Source organism: Pongo abelii, chromosome 17 (assembly GCF_028885655.2).
Source record: "Pongo abelii isolate AG06213 chromosome 17, NHGRI_mPonAbe1-v2.0_pri, whole genome shotgun sequence".
NCBI classification, from domain to species: Eukaryota; Metazoa; Chordata; class Mammalia; order Primates; family Hominidae; genus Pongo; species Pongo abelii.
Genome location: NC_072002.2, coordinates 45,431,617 through 45,445,843, shown reverse-complemented (window position 1 = coordinate 45,445,843; position 14,227 = coordinate 45,431,617). Strand labels below are relative to the sequence as shown.

Sequence of the window (14,227 nt, the reverse complement as noted above, 5' to 3'; positions counted from 1 at the left end):
ATCATGTACAACAAAAGGAAAGCCACAAGAAAGATTATATGCTAGCTATTTCTTTATTCTCTTTCTTTTATGAAGTCTTTACACTCTGATAAGTTCTTTGTGACATCTAGAGAACCAACCACAGTGAATAGTCAATAACAGGAAGAAGATACAATGCCTTTATGAAGTTGCTGCTTTAAACTGCCAGCTCTCTAGCAGAACTACAGTGTTCTACAGGACCAACGACACCTAAATGCTTAGATGGGAGATAACTTCTGATGAGTGTGATTACACATGCTTAGGTCCTCTGATTTGCCAGTGGCAGTTGAGGAGGCATCACTTCCTTGCATGGCGTTTGTGCACAATTTATGTTTGTACCTGGGGGCAAGACAGGTTAATAAGGCCAAGAAGGAGGGGAGGCTGTGGGAGTGGTTAATAACTGGGGAGGACTTCACAGCATCAACCTGGGGGAAAGGGAGGAGGGCTGAGGATGAAGGGTGTTCCCTTCTCCTTCTGCCTATGTGTTAAGTGGCAAGATAAATTTTGAAAGCTGCTGTGAGGAGGAGCTACTGACTGGGTTTTGGGGTGTTTTGTACCCCACCCTCCTCACTTGTAGGAAAGCCTCTTTGCATTTAGACGTAGTTGAACTGGAAGGAAGGAGACTGGCCAGGGAATAGGGGGAAAGAAACTCTCCCCTTGCTCCTCCTCCTGTTTATCACTTGCCTCCTGACTGTCTTCCAAACCAAGCTCAGCTGCATCAAGGTGGCAGCAGAATATCCTGTGCAAGTGCCAGCGTCTTCTTAGCCGCTCTGTGCATCCCAGGCTGCCTTGTTATCTGGCCACCGTCCCTGGCCATTGGGACCGCTTCTGATGGCTGTGGCCTCCGCTGCCCCAGGGAGCATCTTCTGTAAGCAGCTCCTTTTCTCTCTCCTGGTGAGTAACAACCAAAGGATTAGGGAATTCGAGCATGTTACTACCTGCTTCCTCTCTGCAGTTTGGGCTTGAAAGAGACTAGGAGTGAGGATGGGAGGCAGAGAAGAGAGATTGGGGAAAACAAAAACAGATCTGAGGAAGATTCAGGGAAGAATTGAGAGGCTTGGGATTCAGGATGGAAAGTGTTCAGCTTACTTCTCAAGCACCCACTGCCAGAGTGTTAAAATTTTTCAGGGGAATCCCTCTTCCATCCTGCTGTGGTGTTTTTCTAAGAGTAGAGAAATGAATTCATTCCTTAGGCATTTGGCCCAGAAGTTTCTGAGGTTTACTTCTGTTACCAGTGATTACATAAACTCATGTTATTTAACATACTGAGTTCTACTAAACTGCAAAAAAAGAGAAAGGATTCCGGGTGAACATGCAAATTATCCAGGACTTTTTGAATTTTACCCATGAAGCAGTTTAAACAAAGAATAGTTTAAGAAAAACAACAAAAATGTGACTGTCATTGAAAATATCCTTAACTTGGCTTCCACTTGGGTTTTTAATAGCTTTGTAACTGTGTAAGGTGCTATTTTTTCTTTGGTGGTGAGGGAAGAGAGGGGGGTTATTTCACACATCCATCCATCATTTCTGAGGTGTGAATTTCCTTTTTTTTTCATTTTAGCAAAATATTTTAGTTTCAAAATATATTTTTAGAAGTGGCAGGTATGGGGACAAACATTTTCTCCATGTAAATAATATACAATGCAGGGTCGATGGTTACCTTCTCATCCTGTAACTGCTTAGGGAGACGATAACTCAGATACCATCTTGAGTTAGTACAAGTTTGGTAAAATGTGGTAAAAATGTTCCAAAGGATCCTACCCACATTTCCTTTGCTTCTGATCCCTGTACTGTCTAATATCTCTTGGAAAATTCATCTCTTGTTCATTTATTTCTGACTCTGAAACTGACTAAAAGGGTGTCACTAAGCCACTTAATCAGTGATTTAACCTGAAGACGGGTATAGTATTTAATGAATGGAAACCTTCAGTGGCTCTGCCTGCAGAGGGAGGACCATCAACATGGAATCCTAGGACAAGAAGGAAAGAAGATGGGGGTGGGAGTGGAAGTGTGGATATAACCTATAAGAATGTCTCATATATTTATATATATATATGTACATTTATATATATATATATACACACACACACACATATACAGTCATGCTCTGCATAACAATGCCTTTGTCAATGATGGACTACACATATGAGTGGCCCCATAGATTATAATGGAGCTGGTCTGTATAGGTGAACCATTTTTTATCTTTTATATTGTATTTTAATGTACTTTTTCTATATCTAAAAATGTTTAGTTACACAAATACTTACAATTGCCTACAGTATTCAGTAGAGGAACATGCTGTACAGGTTTGTAGCTTAGGAACAATAAGCTATACTATATACTATACACCTAGGCTGTGCCATGGTGCATACCATGGGGTATACATATATATACCATGGTGTATACCATGTAGATATAACCCAGGTGTGTAGTAGACTATATCCTCTAAGTGTATGTAAGTACACTCTATGATGACTGCACAATGATGAAATCACCTAATGTTGCATTTCTTAGAATGTAAGCAATATATGACTGTGTGTATATAGACACACATACACACACATACATATATAGGTATAGGTATATGTACAGGTATATGCATATATATATGTACATATGTGTGTATGTATATCCTAATTACAAAATGCTCTTTCCACATTATATACTTAGACAACTATTAACAGTATGATCTATGCTTAGAAAGTTCTTTAAGTCCAATTTAGTATGTTCCTTGGCATTAGGGATGAACATATTTAAAAAGTTAAATAAATACGAATGTCTCATGTTTTAAAAAGTGGTTTTTAAATTAGAACTAAATAAAAACGTGGTCTTTTAATTCCAGATTTCTGCCTAACATAGATTTGTAAAATTACAAACTATTTAATTAGACTGCTACAGTATATCTGATAGACTTGAGTTGAGCTGGAAAAGAAGTGCACATCCTTAATATGGATGTTAATCCATTCTCTTTCCTCCTCGCAAATAATGGGTCCCTTAACTCTAGAATTCAGAGAAAAGCTGAAAGCTGATCATAAAATTGACCTACATGTTTCTGGAAAACCTAGCTCTACTCTATCTTATATTTAAATAATAAAAAAGCAGTTATTTTGATAAAGAGGGACAAACAGAAAATGCCAAGAAAAAGAAGTAAAATATATTTTGAACCTATAGACATTTTTGAAATGATAGCGTTTCTTTTTTTTTTTTTTTTTTTCAGATAGTGTCTATGTCTTTGAACTACCTAGGTTTTAAAAACAATAGCTGGGCCTTGAATTTAACTAAAAATCTTTACCCATTTGAGGGATACTCTCTATATTTTGACATATATTTCTTTTTGGATTAGTCATGTGATTTGAGATCATTTAGATTTTGAAGTTTTGGCCAAGTCAGTCTGAAAATTGATTTGAGAACAATGATTTTTTGGGGGCATTATTTTTTTGTGAGGTTAAAAAACCCTTAACTATTTTCTAGACTTCATCAACTATAACTTCAAATAGTAAAAATGATGATTAGAGAATTAGGACATATATGTAATTATACATTTCAAAGTTAAGTATTTTCTTCATGCTAAAAATCAGAATGGCATTTATGAATGGTCTTAGAGATGTATAAATTCTATATAAAGTCAATGGTTTGTGAAATATTAAATATGATTTAGGTTCTAAGAACTACTATTCACTTAATTTTTTTCATTGATAAACAAATGACAGTGTTATTCCTAAAGCTATTCTCTTTGCTGGTTCCTTTTAAAGTGAGTATTAAAAATGTAAAGAATTAAATGATTAATTTGTTTCCAAAATTGGCAATATTTTTATCGATAAGAAAAAGCTACAATGTGAAAATTTGTGGTCAAATTTAATTCCTGATATTTTTTCTTTTTTTTTTTTGAGGTTTTAATATTACTTAGCGATGCTTGTCAGAAAATTTATCTTCGTGTTCCTTCTCATCTTAAGGCTGAAACACTTGTAGGCAAAGGTGAGAAACACTATTAACAGTTTCATAGTTGTAACTTGCCACATTTAGCTTCAGGCTGCTCTTGTAAAGTTTGGGATAAAAGCCACATAGTAGCTGCTTGAAGTTAAAATCGGATGTACAATAAAAGACAGGCTACTTGTTTTTTGGTAGTGGTTAGAAATAATTAAAATACCAAAGTTAGTTGTATACTTCTCTTGCCAAAAAAATTAGCAAACATCAGAAGGCTGAATTATCTTGGATTACATCAAACAAAGCAAGGCACCAAAACCAGGAGCATATTCTAATTTGTATAAACTAATCTGCTGCCAAAATTTCAAAGCCAAGATTCTTTAATTGATTAGACATGAAATGGATGTCTCAAAATCTAAATGCCCCCAATAAAATTTGTACTTGAGGTTGATTACAATGAACAAGTATCCACCAAGAATAAATGTGACATATTTCACAGAATAGCTTGTGAAAATCAAATAAAGTTTTGGTGGGTCTTAGTACCATAGCCATCTCTGAGGTATAAGTTGGTTGTTCTGAGTCCAAACGTAAGATTTTTTTCATCAAGGTTTTTCACTGGCTTTGAGTTCACATGTAAAAAATTACAAACTGAATACAGAAATGGTATCCTTTCCAAGCCAGATGTTGTTTTTCCCAGTGCTTTAAGGTTTGAAATTAATAAACAGTCCACACTCTAAAGACACATAGTAAATATACTAAATGTGTTAAATATGAGTCTGTAAAGGAGGTAATTTGATAATAACCACAATGCATTGGGTTTACTAAACCTTCAAAGGTATTACAGAAAGATTATTTGCAATATTACTGGGAAATACTGCTTAAGAATAGACTAGTTTTCTTCTTATTTATTTATTTAGAGACAAAGTCTTGCTCTGTTGCCCAGGCTGAAGTGCAGTGGCACTATCTCTGCTCACTGCAACCTTCACCTCCCAGGTTCAAGCAATTCTCCTGACTAAGCCTCCTGAGTAGCTGGAATTACAGGTGCATGCCACCATGCTTGGCTAATTTTTGTAGTTTTAGTAGAGACGGAGTTTCACCATATTGGCCAGGCTGATCTAGAACTTCCGACCTCATGATCCTCCCACCTCGGCCTCCTAAAGTGCTGGGATTACAGGTGTGAGCCACCTAGTTTTCTTATTTTTGGCAAGATAGTTTTAACTATCAAACTATTGCAAAAAGTTCAAAATCTACTGACATCATACAGTTATACCACTTATGACATAAAAAATCAAGTTTGTATACACATATATAAATTTATACACACACACAATAATTAAGAGTTCAAAGGAAAGAGAATAAAATCAGTGACACTAGGAAAATATTTTATTTCTTAAATTAATGTATGATGAAGGTAGTGGAAAATGTGACTCCATTGATATAATTATTTAATTTTCACGGCCCCCACATTTTAGAATAGCAGGTGCTGAGCACATTACAAATGTAATCTCCCTTTTTCTGCTTCCATGCATTAACTCACAGCTGTCATTCCTGTAAAACTTGTTCCACTCCTGTTTCATCTGACAAACTGCTGTGATATTTCTTCCCTGCAGTGAATCTGGAGGAGTGTCTCAAGTCGGCCAGCCTAATCCGGTCCAGTGACCCTGCCTTCAGAATTCTAGAAGATGGCTCAATTTACACAACACATGACCTCATTTTGTCTTCTGAAAGGAAAAGTTTTTCCATTTTCCTTTCAGATGGTCACAGACAGGAACAACAAGAGATAAAAGTTGTACTGTCAGCAAGAGAAAACAAGGTATAAAGCAAGGGCTTAAGCAGCCTAGCACAGTAATCTGCTTACGGGAGTCCTTCGTGTTTCATGTGTTTTAACGTGTTTCACGTTAAAATCCATGCTATTGAATGACAAATTTGTCTTTTCCACTTACAATTAGTGTAAATAAATACTAGACTTTTAAGGAGTGGCAGAGCTATTTACAAACTTTTATAAAGATGAATGACTCTGTAGACCAGGAGCAAAGTAAGAATATCAAAGTTTTCTAATAGTGATTTCAAGTTTGGTAATAAGAACAAACCAACCTGAGGAGCAAGGACAAGACAGGGGCGGGTCTAAAACTCAGCAAAATGTGATTCAGGCTGGAGATGTGGGCTCCACCCTGTGCGGCTCTCTTCCCACTGATTGCGGGTTTGAGTCTCTCTTTAAAGAGGAGAAGAGACTGTCTAAAGCTTACTCCCATCTTACTAGAAAATTCTATAGGGGAGCCCCTCTCTTCAGAGAGTGGAGGTGTTGCCAATCCACAGGATTGGTTTGAATGTTTGACTTTAGGCTCATTTTCTTGCACTGAGTGGTAGAGATTAGATCAGAAAGCAGGGAGGAAAAAGTTGCTGGAGTTCGCATCTCATTTTCAGCAAATTCACCACAATGAATTTTGTCTTATAAAACCATTTCTTAATAAATGATTCTATTTATGAGAGGATTTCCCAACTAAATTCTTTTTGATTATATGAACTCCTCTTAACATGCTTAAGACTTTAAAGATGTTATTTTATATCTATATTGTAAAAATCCCCACATTATATAAAATCAAGTATACTTGAGCAAATGCTGACCTGTGTCCATATAGATGTATAAATGATTGTATTGTGGAGCGAGGGTTTTAACAGATTTTGGTTGTATCACTCCTAGTGGAATAAAGTTGATCCTTAAATATTTATTAATGAATTATCTATTTTGGGGGGGGTTATACTTTCTCAAAGTGACATCTTTCCAAATGCCCTATACATTTCCTGGTGGTTAACCGAGTAAATGGAGAAATAGGTAGAACGGGGGAACATAATGTAGTCTGAGGTGTGTGTGTGTCTTATCAATAGAAATGCTTTGCTGACTAGCCATGATATTGTAATGTATAACCCTTACATCTGCTTGTTGATATATGTGTAAAAAAATCACAGTTCCAAAAAATGATAAGCAATGCTACATTTCTTTGTTTCTTGTCAAATGTAGGCTACTAAGAAGAGACATATCAAAGACACAGCCCTCAAGCGCAGCAAGAGACGATGGGCTCCTATTCCAGCTTCACTGATGGAGAACTCATTGGGTCCATTTCCACAACACGTTCAGCAGGTGCATTTCACTTATTTGATTTTATACGTGTCCAAATTTTTTTTTGTTCTTAAACTTTTCATTTGAATTGCACAGCATATTGAATCAGAGCTTTAAACTAATGGTACAAATAATGATCATCTATTCACCAAAACTAGGGTCCCATAGAAGTGAACCAGTATATCTTATTACTTTCTTACAGATATCATATTTAGAAATTTAGAAACAAGTTTTATATTTGGAATTTCTGGTGCTCTTAGGTCTATGTCTAAATTCACCCAAATACTATGCTAGACTTGTTAACACTAATGTACAGAAGGCACACCTACATGTTTTGCATAGTTCAACTCTTGCTTAAGCTAACACTCATCTTTTATAAAAATGACCTGTGTTTCTGCTTACCAAGTAAGATTGCCTCACTGCCACATAGCTGGATTGCAAACATAGAACAGTTTTGAAATTTTGGAGTATAGTGGCATCAACTCAGCTCACTGCAACCTCTGCCTCCTGGGTTCAAGCGATTCTCCTGCCTCAACCTCCCGAGTTGCTGGGATTACAGACACCCACCACCACGCCCAGCAAATTTTTGTATTTTTAGTAGAGACAAGGTTTTGCCATGTTGGCCAGTTTGGTCTCGAACTCCTGATCTCAGGTGATTCACCTGCCTAGGCCTCCCAAAGTGCTGGGATTACAGGTGTGAGCCACTGCGCCTGGCCAAAATTTTCTAATTCTTGAGGAATTAATTGCGGAAGAAAAGTTGCATTACTTCTAGTTATATTATCACATAATTTTCAATTCCAAAGAATTCAAAATCACGGAAACTGTTACTATTATTTATATGAAGATAAGAATAAGTAGATAAGACTTGAAAAGTGTATTACTCTGCAAATTTTATAGATATACAAATGACAAAAAAGTTGAGATCAAATAAGTGACAGAATTTGTGGCTTTGCACAATGCAAAATGCAAATAAAAATTCGGAAAACATGGCAGATAATGGGCACCTAAGCAGAAGAAAGAAAGAATAGGAGAGTAGGAAAGAGGGGTAATGGTAAAAAAATAAACCATCACAAGAGGTTAGGTTGAAAATATTCATCATGACATATTTGTTCTATTCCTAAATTATTACTGCAGATCCAATCTGATGCTGCACAGAATTACACCATCTTTTATTCCATAAGTGGACCAGGCGTGGACAAAGAACCCTTCAATTTGTTTTACATAGAGAAAGACACTGGGGATATCTTTTGTACAAGGAGCATTGACCGTGAGAAATATGAACAGTTTGCGGTAGGATTATTGAAATATTTATTCATAATTATATCTTTATTACTGGCTTACTAATATTTTCAACTGTGCTTGTTTACATATTATAAGAATCAATTATTTGATTTAATATTCAAGATATTAATATGCAATATAAGCTTTAAATTTCTATTTACCATTGATGAGGAAAAACAGTGGATATAATAAGAGAAGTGGGGGGGGGAGGTAAAGAAAATATAACGATAGAATTTTAAAGGATATTTTTTGGTTAGTAATCCTGGAGAAATAACAAAGAGTTTTACTGAATTTTAAGTTATCTATAATAAAATGACTCAATTATTCTCAACCATGGCTGTACATTATAAGTCATGTGAGAACTTGAAAAAAAATACTGATGCTTGGACCCATGCCCAGGTATTCTGATTTAATTGTTCTGGGATGAGATCCAGTCATCCAACGTGATTCTAAATGTGTTAATGTTGGATCCACTGCCTTAGCCCCTTACATAGCTTTTTTTTTTTTTTCATTCCTTTCTCTCACTATTCGTCAGCAATGAGATCCCTTAGTAACATTTTACTTCCTTAGTAACCCAGAACAAGTTTATCAATTCATTTGATTCTATCTTATCTTACCCAAAGACAAGACAATTCTAACTCTTCTGATGATTAAATCCTTTTGTTTCTGTTAATTTTATATAACTCTTTGGTGGACTGATGTCTCATCTGATGAAATGAGATATTCATAGTAGGTTTTTGGAATGGTGGTGAATAAAACTGATTAAGCATTTATTATCTTGAATGATAAAAGAGTATAATAAAGTTCTTTGCTAAAGGAGCATATAAAAATGAAACATCTCATACTTGGGCAGTTCAGAGAGCAATATCTTAGCAGACATCTGGAGAATGAGTAGTAGTTGGTGGCCACCTCAAGGCAGTAATGAAAGAAGTTAACAGTTGTGGGGAGGGGAAGTGGTAGACAAGTGTTCCAGGAAGATGCATCAGAAATGGAAATATTTACCTGTTAAAAAGAAATCAAAAACAACAAAAAACCCTGGCTGAAGTAGTTTGGAGCTAAGGAAGAGTGTGAAATATGAAGCTAGTAAGTAAAAAATAGAGAGGTAAAGACCTTATAATTCATCCTAAGGAGATTAGATTCTATCCTAAGGATATCCTCCAAAGCAGTCTATAAGGTAGTGAAAAATTTGAAACTGTATAAATTTTCCACTTTAGATGTTTCATAATTAAATACAAAATTCATTGTGGGATTGTAGTGGCATATTTTCTTTATAATTTTATGTTCCCTTCCAAATTCTCTAGAATAAACATATCTTACTTCTAGTAGTATAACACTCTTTTACTTTAAAAAATAGTGTATGCAAGTTCTTACAGGAGAAGTAAGCTAAGCACCATTGTAATCACTTTAATCTTTCTACTCATAAACAAATAAATAACTGATAGAAAGTAAGTTCTCTGCTGCTTTTACAGTTTCTTTACTAGACAAAATATCTAACACTAGAAGTCACTCTTGAGGAGATATAAAAAGCTGCCTGCTCTGTATGTTGCAATATCCACTTCATTTTCAATTTTGCTGAGGAATTGTTTGATAGGGTTCTGTTTGCCCACCTGCTTTCTATCTTTGCTTCTTACTGTGATCATTGCCAGAGGGAAAAGGAGAGAATAGTTTATAATTAAAAATAAGTTACTTTGCTATTTTTAACATTTAAAAAAATGTAAATGAATAAAATAGGTTGAAATTTATCCTCAAAGTTAAACTTTTAAATAATTTTCCCTCAGAATTACTCATGTTTCTGTAGGTCCCATTAACACAGTTAAGTTTGAATTGGCCTTAAGAAACACCACTTGCAAATTAGTAAAATTAATTAAGTGAGGTATAGCAACAAGATGTAAACCTGATGCGATTATAAAATCACTTGAAGCAGGATAGAAGACTTCCCTGTCAATGCAGAGGTTAAAATTAAGATAATATGTTTTTAATGTAATATACTTTAATAATAGTTTTCTATCAAATCTAGTTTCACTTAATTTTTAAAATATTGAATAATGTATGTTTCTGGGAATTAGTAGATCCTAAGTATCTGTTCCTTTCCTCGTAGCCTCAAATAAATCACAACGTCCTAGAGTTCGCTTTCTTCTTTGTTTATGGGCTGCTAGTAGCTGTGTTCCCAACCTCAGTAGTATTCTGATCATTAAATGCCATAGTATCAGTGATACCACTATGTAAACTGTAAAAGTTGTTGAAGATATTCTAATGGTAGATTCAACAATACACATGCTCTAGAATTTTGTCCTTAAACCTGGGAATTTTCATGGAATTTCCTAATTCTTTGGTTTTATATAAGCCATATTCATGTTAAGTATTAATAATAGATTATTTTTATTTGAAATAATTTGATTTCATAGATTTGGGAGTAGTCGCCATAGGTCTAATTCAATACATATTCAAAGAATAGTTATATAAGAAGGGAACTTTCTTCAACAATTCCAAGTGATACTGTGAAAGCAGCTGCAAACTTCCTTTCTCTCTGAGTGTTGGGGATAATCTGTACCTTTGGAAAAGTTAGTTTCAATCTGCTCCTTTCTTATCTATTCCTATTCAACCAGAACCTTACTATCTTTTACTATCTTGTTTTTTTTTGTTTGTTTGTTTTCTTTTTTGATATAGGGTGTCACTCTGTCTCCCAGGCTGGAGTGCAGTAATCCGATCTCGGTTCACTGCAACCTCTGCCTTCCAAGTTCAAGCAATTCTCCCGCCTCAACCTCCCGAGTAGCTGGGATTACAGGCGCCCACCACCATGCCCAGCTAATCTTTGTATTTTTAGTAGAGACAGGGTTCCACAATGTTCGCCAGGCTGGTCTCAAACTCCTGGCCTCAGGTGATTCACTCACCTCGGCCTCCCAAAGTGCTGGAATTACAGGTGTAATGTTTATTTTCTCTTCTGGGCACACAAGTGGATTCATTCTCTTCATATATGTGCTGTTAATTCACATTCTGTACCCACTCAGCTTTGGTGTTACTGCTGTCTCCTTTCTCTGCCCCATCTACTGAATGCCTGCCACTGTGAGGCCAAACTCAAGTCCCTATTTCTGTCAGCAGCTGTTTGCGTTTTTCCAAAGATGACAGCAATTTCAGCAATATGTAGTGTGAAAGGGCTAAAAGAGATGAGATTCTTCAAGCTACAGAATAATTCAGAGGAAACTATATCACAATAACATGCACATGACACTAAATAACACACTTATAACCTAGCTAAAAATACAACTAATAATATTCTAAATTATTTTTTATTATAACAACACTTAAGTATATTATTATTGCTTTTAATACAGAATGATGGAAATAGTAATAAAACCATTACCTCAATTGAGTTTTTTGAAATTGTTGCTTTGTTGACTAAATAACATATTTATAATGAGTTACTCTATCATATAAACATAAGTCAATTCTCCTAGAGAGTTAGCCTCTGTTTTAATGATGATTCCAATTTTGATTTATTTTGGAGATACTTGGTTCATTATTAGCACAATAAAACAAAACCAGGATACTACCTGAAACAAAATCACCAACTCTGAATCAGTGGAATGTGAAATAATATTTACTTGTAGTCAAATAACAAAAATATTATTTCAAATTACAAATGAGCATATGGTGGGAAGCAGATGATCTTCATTTCCACTGAAGAGAAAAACTAAGACAAATTAGTCTAAATTATAGCAGTGTGGACTTAGTAGGTTGGATAAGGAGACTTGTTAATACCATTTTAATGAGGTAGAAAAATTCATTACAAGAGATGCAATAGAATCTTTATGACAGTTTTTACAGAAGGATAACTTGAGGGGTAGTTTGTCTTCCTAAAAGGAAAGATGAGTAGAATTGAAGGCATAAAGCTATTTATTGAAGACTTACCCAAGGTAAGGCACTGTGTTACTGTGTCAGGTACTTCTAGGATACACATATCAGTAAGTTTCAGTCTTCAAGCCTAAGAGCAACTGTAATCTAATAGAGATATAAAACCATTTTATAGTTTTATCCAGCTAACATATCAAAATGACAGCATTTTAAGGAATAAAAATCCACATCATCTATACGAAGAGAAAGGGAAGGATTGTTAGGAAGGGTGACTAATGTTGACACCTGGATGTGCTGGTAATGATGATGATAATGACGATGTGACAGTGGTAGTGGTGCTGATGATAGTGGTGGTGGTGACGGTGGCGATGATGATGACGGTGGTGGTGGTGTTGGTGGTGGTAGTGGTAGTGGTGATGAGAATGATAATGGTGATGATGGTAGTGTGGTGATGATGGTGCTGATGATGATGCTGGTGATGATGATGGTGGTGGTGGTGGTGGTGGTGATAGTAGTGGTGATGGTAATAGTGGTAGCAGTGATGATGTGGTGGTGGTGATGGTGATGATAACGGTGGTGAAGGTGGTGATGATAGTGCATTGATGATGATGGTGCTGCTGATGATGGTGGTGGTGATGATGGTGGTAGTGGTGGTAGTAGTGGTGATGGTAATAGTGGTAGTGGTGATGATGGTGGTGATGGCGGTGATGGTGATGATGATGGTGGTGATGGTGGTGATGGTGATGGTGGTGGTGGTGGTGGTGGTGATGATGGTGGTGGTGGTGGTGATGATGGTAGTGGTGGTGATGATGGTGGTGGTGATGATGGTGGTGGTGGTAGTGGTGGTGGTGGTGATGGTAATAGTGGTAGTGGTGATGATTGTGGTGGTGGTGGTGATGATAATAGTGGTAGTGGTGATGGTGGTGGTGGTGGTGGTGATTGTGATGATAATGGTGATAATGGTGGAGATGGTAGTGATGGTAGTGTGGTGATGATGATGGAGCTGCTGCTGATGGTGGTAGTGATGATGATGGTAGTGGTGGTGGTGGTGATGGTAATAGTGGTGGTGGTGATGATGATAGTGATGGTAATAGTGGTGGTGGTGATGATTGTAGTGGTGGTGGTGGTGATGATAATAGTGGTAGTGGTGATGGTGGTGATTGTGATGATAATGGTGATAATGGTGGAGATGGTGGTGATGGTAGTGTCATGATGATGTTGGTGCTGCTGCTGATGGTGGTGGTGATGATGGTGGTAGTGGTGGTGGTGGTGGTGATGATGATGGTAAGTGGTGATGATGATGGTGGTGGTGGTGGTGATGATGGTGGTGGTGATAGTGGTGGTGGTGGTGATGATGGTGGTAGTGGTGGTGATGGTGGTGATGATGATGGTAAGTGGTGATGATGATGGTGGTGGTGGTGGTGATGATGGTGGTGGTGATAGTGGTGGTGGTGGTGGTGATGATGGTGGTGGTGATAGTGGTGGTGGTGGTGGTGATGATGGTGGTAGTGGTGGTGGTGGTGATGGTAATAGTGGTAGTGGTGATGATGGTGGTGGTGGTGGTGATGATAATGGTGGTATTGATGATGGTGGTGGTGGTGGTGGTGATTGTGATGATAATGGTGATAATGGTGGAGATGGTAGTGATGGTAGTGTGGTGATGATGATGGAGCTGCTGCTGATGGTGGTAGTGATGATGATGGTAGTGGTGGTGGTGGTGATGGTAATAGTGGTGGTGGTGATGATGATAGTGATGGTAATAGTGGTGGTGGTGATGATTGTAGTGGTGGTGGTGGTGATGATAATAGTGGTAGTGGTGATGGTGGTGGTGGTGGTGGTGGTGATTGTGGTGATAATGGTGATAATGGTGGAGATGGTGGTGATGGTAGTGTCATGATGATGTTGGTGCTGCTGCTGATGGTGGTGGTGATGATGGTGGTAGTGGTGGTGGTGGTGGTGATGATGATGGTAAGTGGTGATGATGATGGTGGTGGTGGTATGGTGAAGTGGTAATGATATACTACTGTATTCCGC

At 37.0% G+C, this 14,227-nt stretch overlaps 1 protein-coding gene across 2 annotated transcripts in view; it reads left to right on the top strand.

The window, feature by feature from the left end:
* Positions 1–587: 587 nt before the first annotated feature.
* DSC1 (desmocollin 1) overlaps positions 588–14,227 on the top strand; it is a 34,679-nt gene continuing 21,039 nt past the window's right edge. The window contains exons 1-5 of one of the 2 annotated variants that reach the window (XM_002828139.3): positions 588–912; positions 3,909–3,993; positions 5,553–5,755; positions 6,962–7,081; positions 8,195–8,350. In XM_002828139.3, the coding sequence (XP_002828185.2) occupies positions 850–912; positions 3,909–3,993; positions 5,553–5,755; positions 6,962–7,081; positions 8,195–8,350 (627 nt within the window). In that variant the 5' untranslated portion in view covers positions 588–849. The remainder of the gene's footprint in view (positions 913–3,908; positions 3,994–5,552; positions 5,756–6,961; positions 7,082–8,194; positions 8,351–14,227) is intronic. The other variant, XM_054537760.1, reaches the window with a different exon arrangement.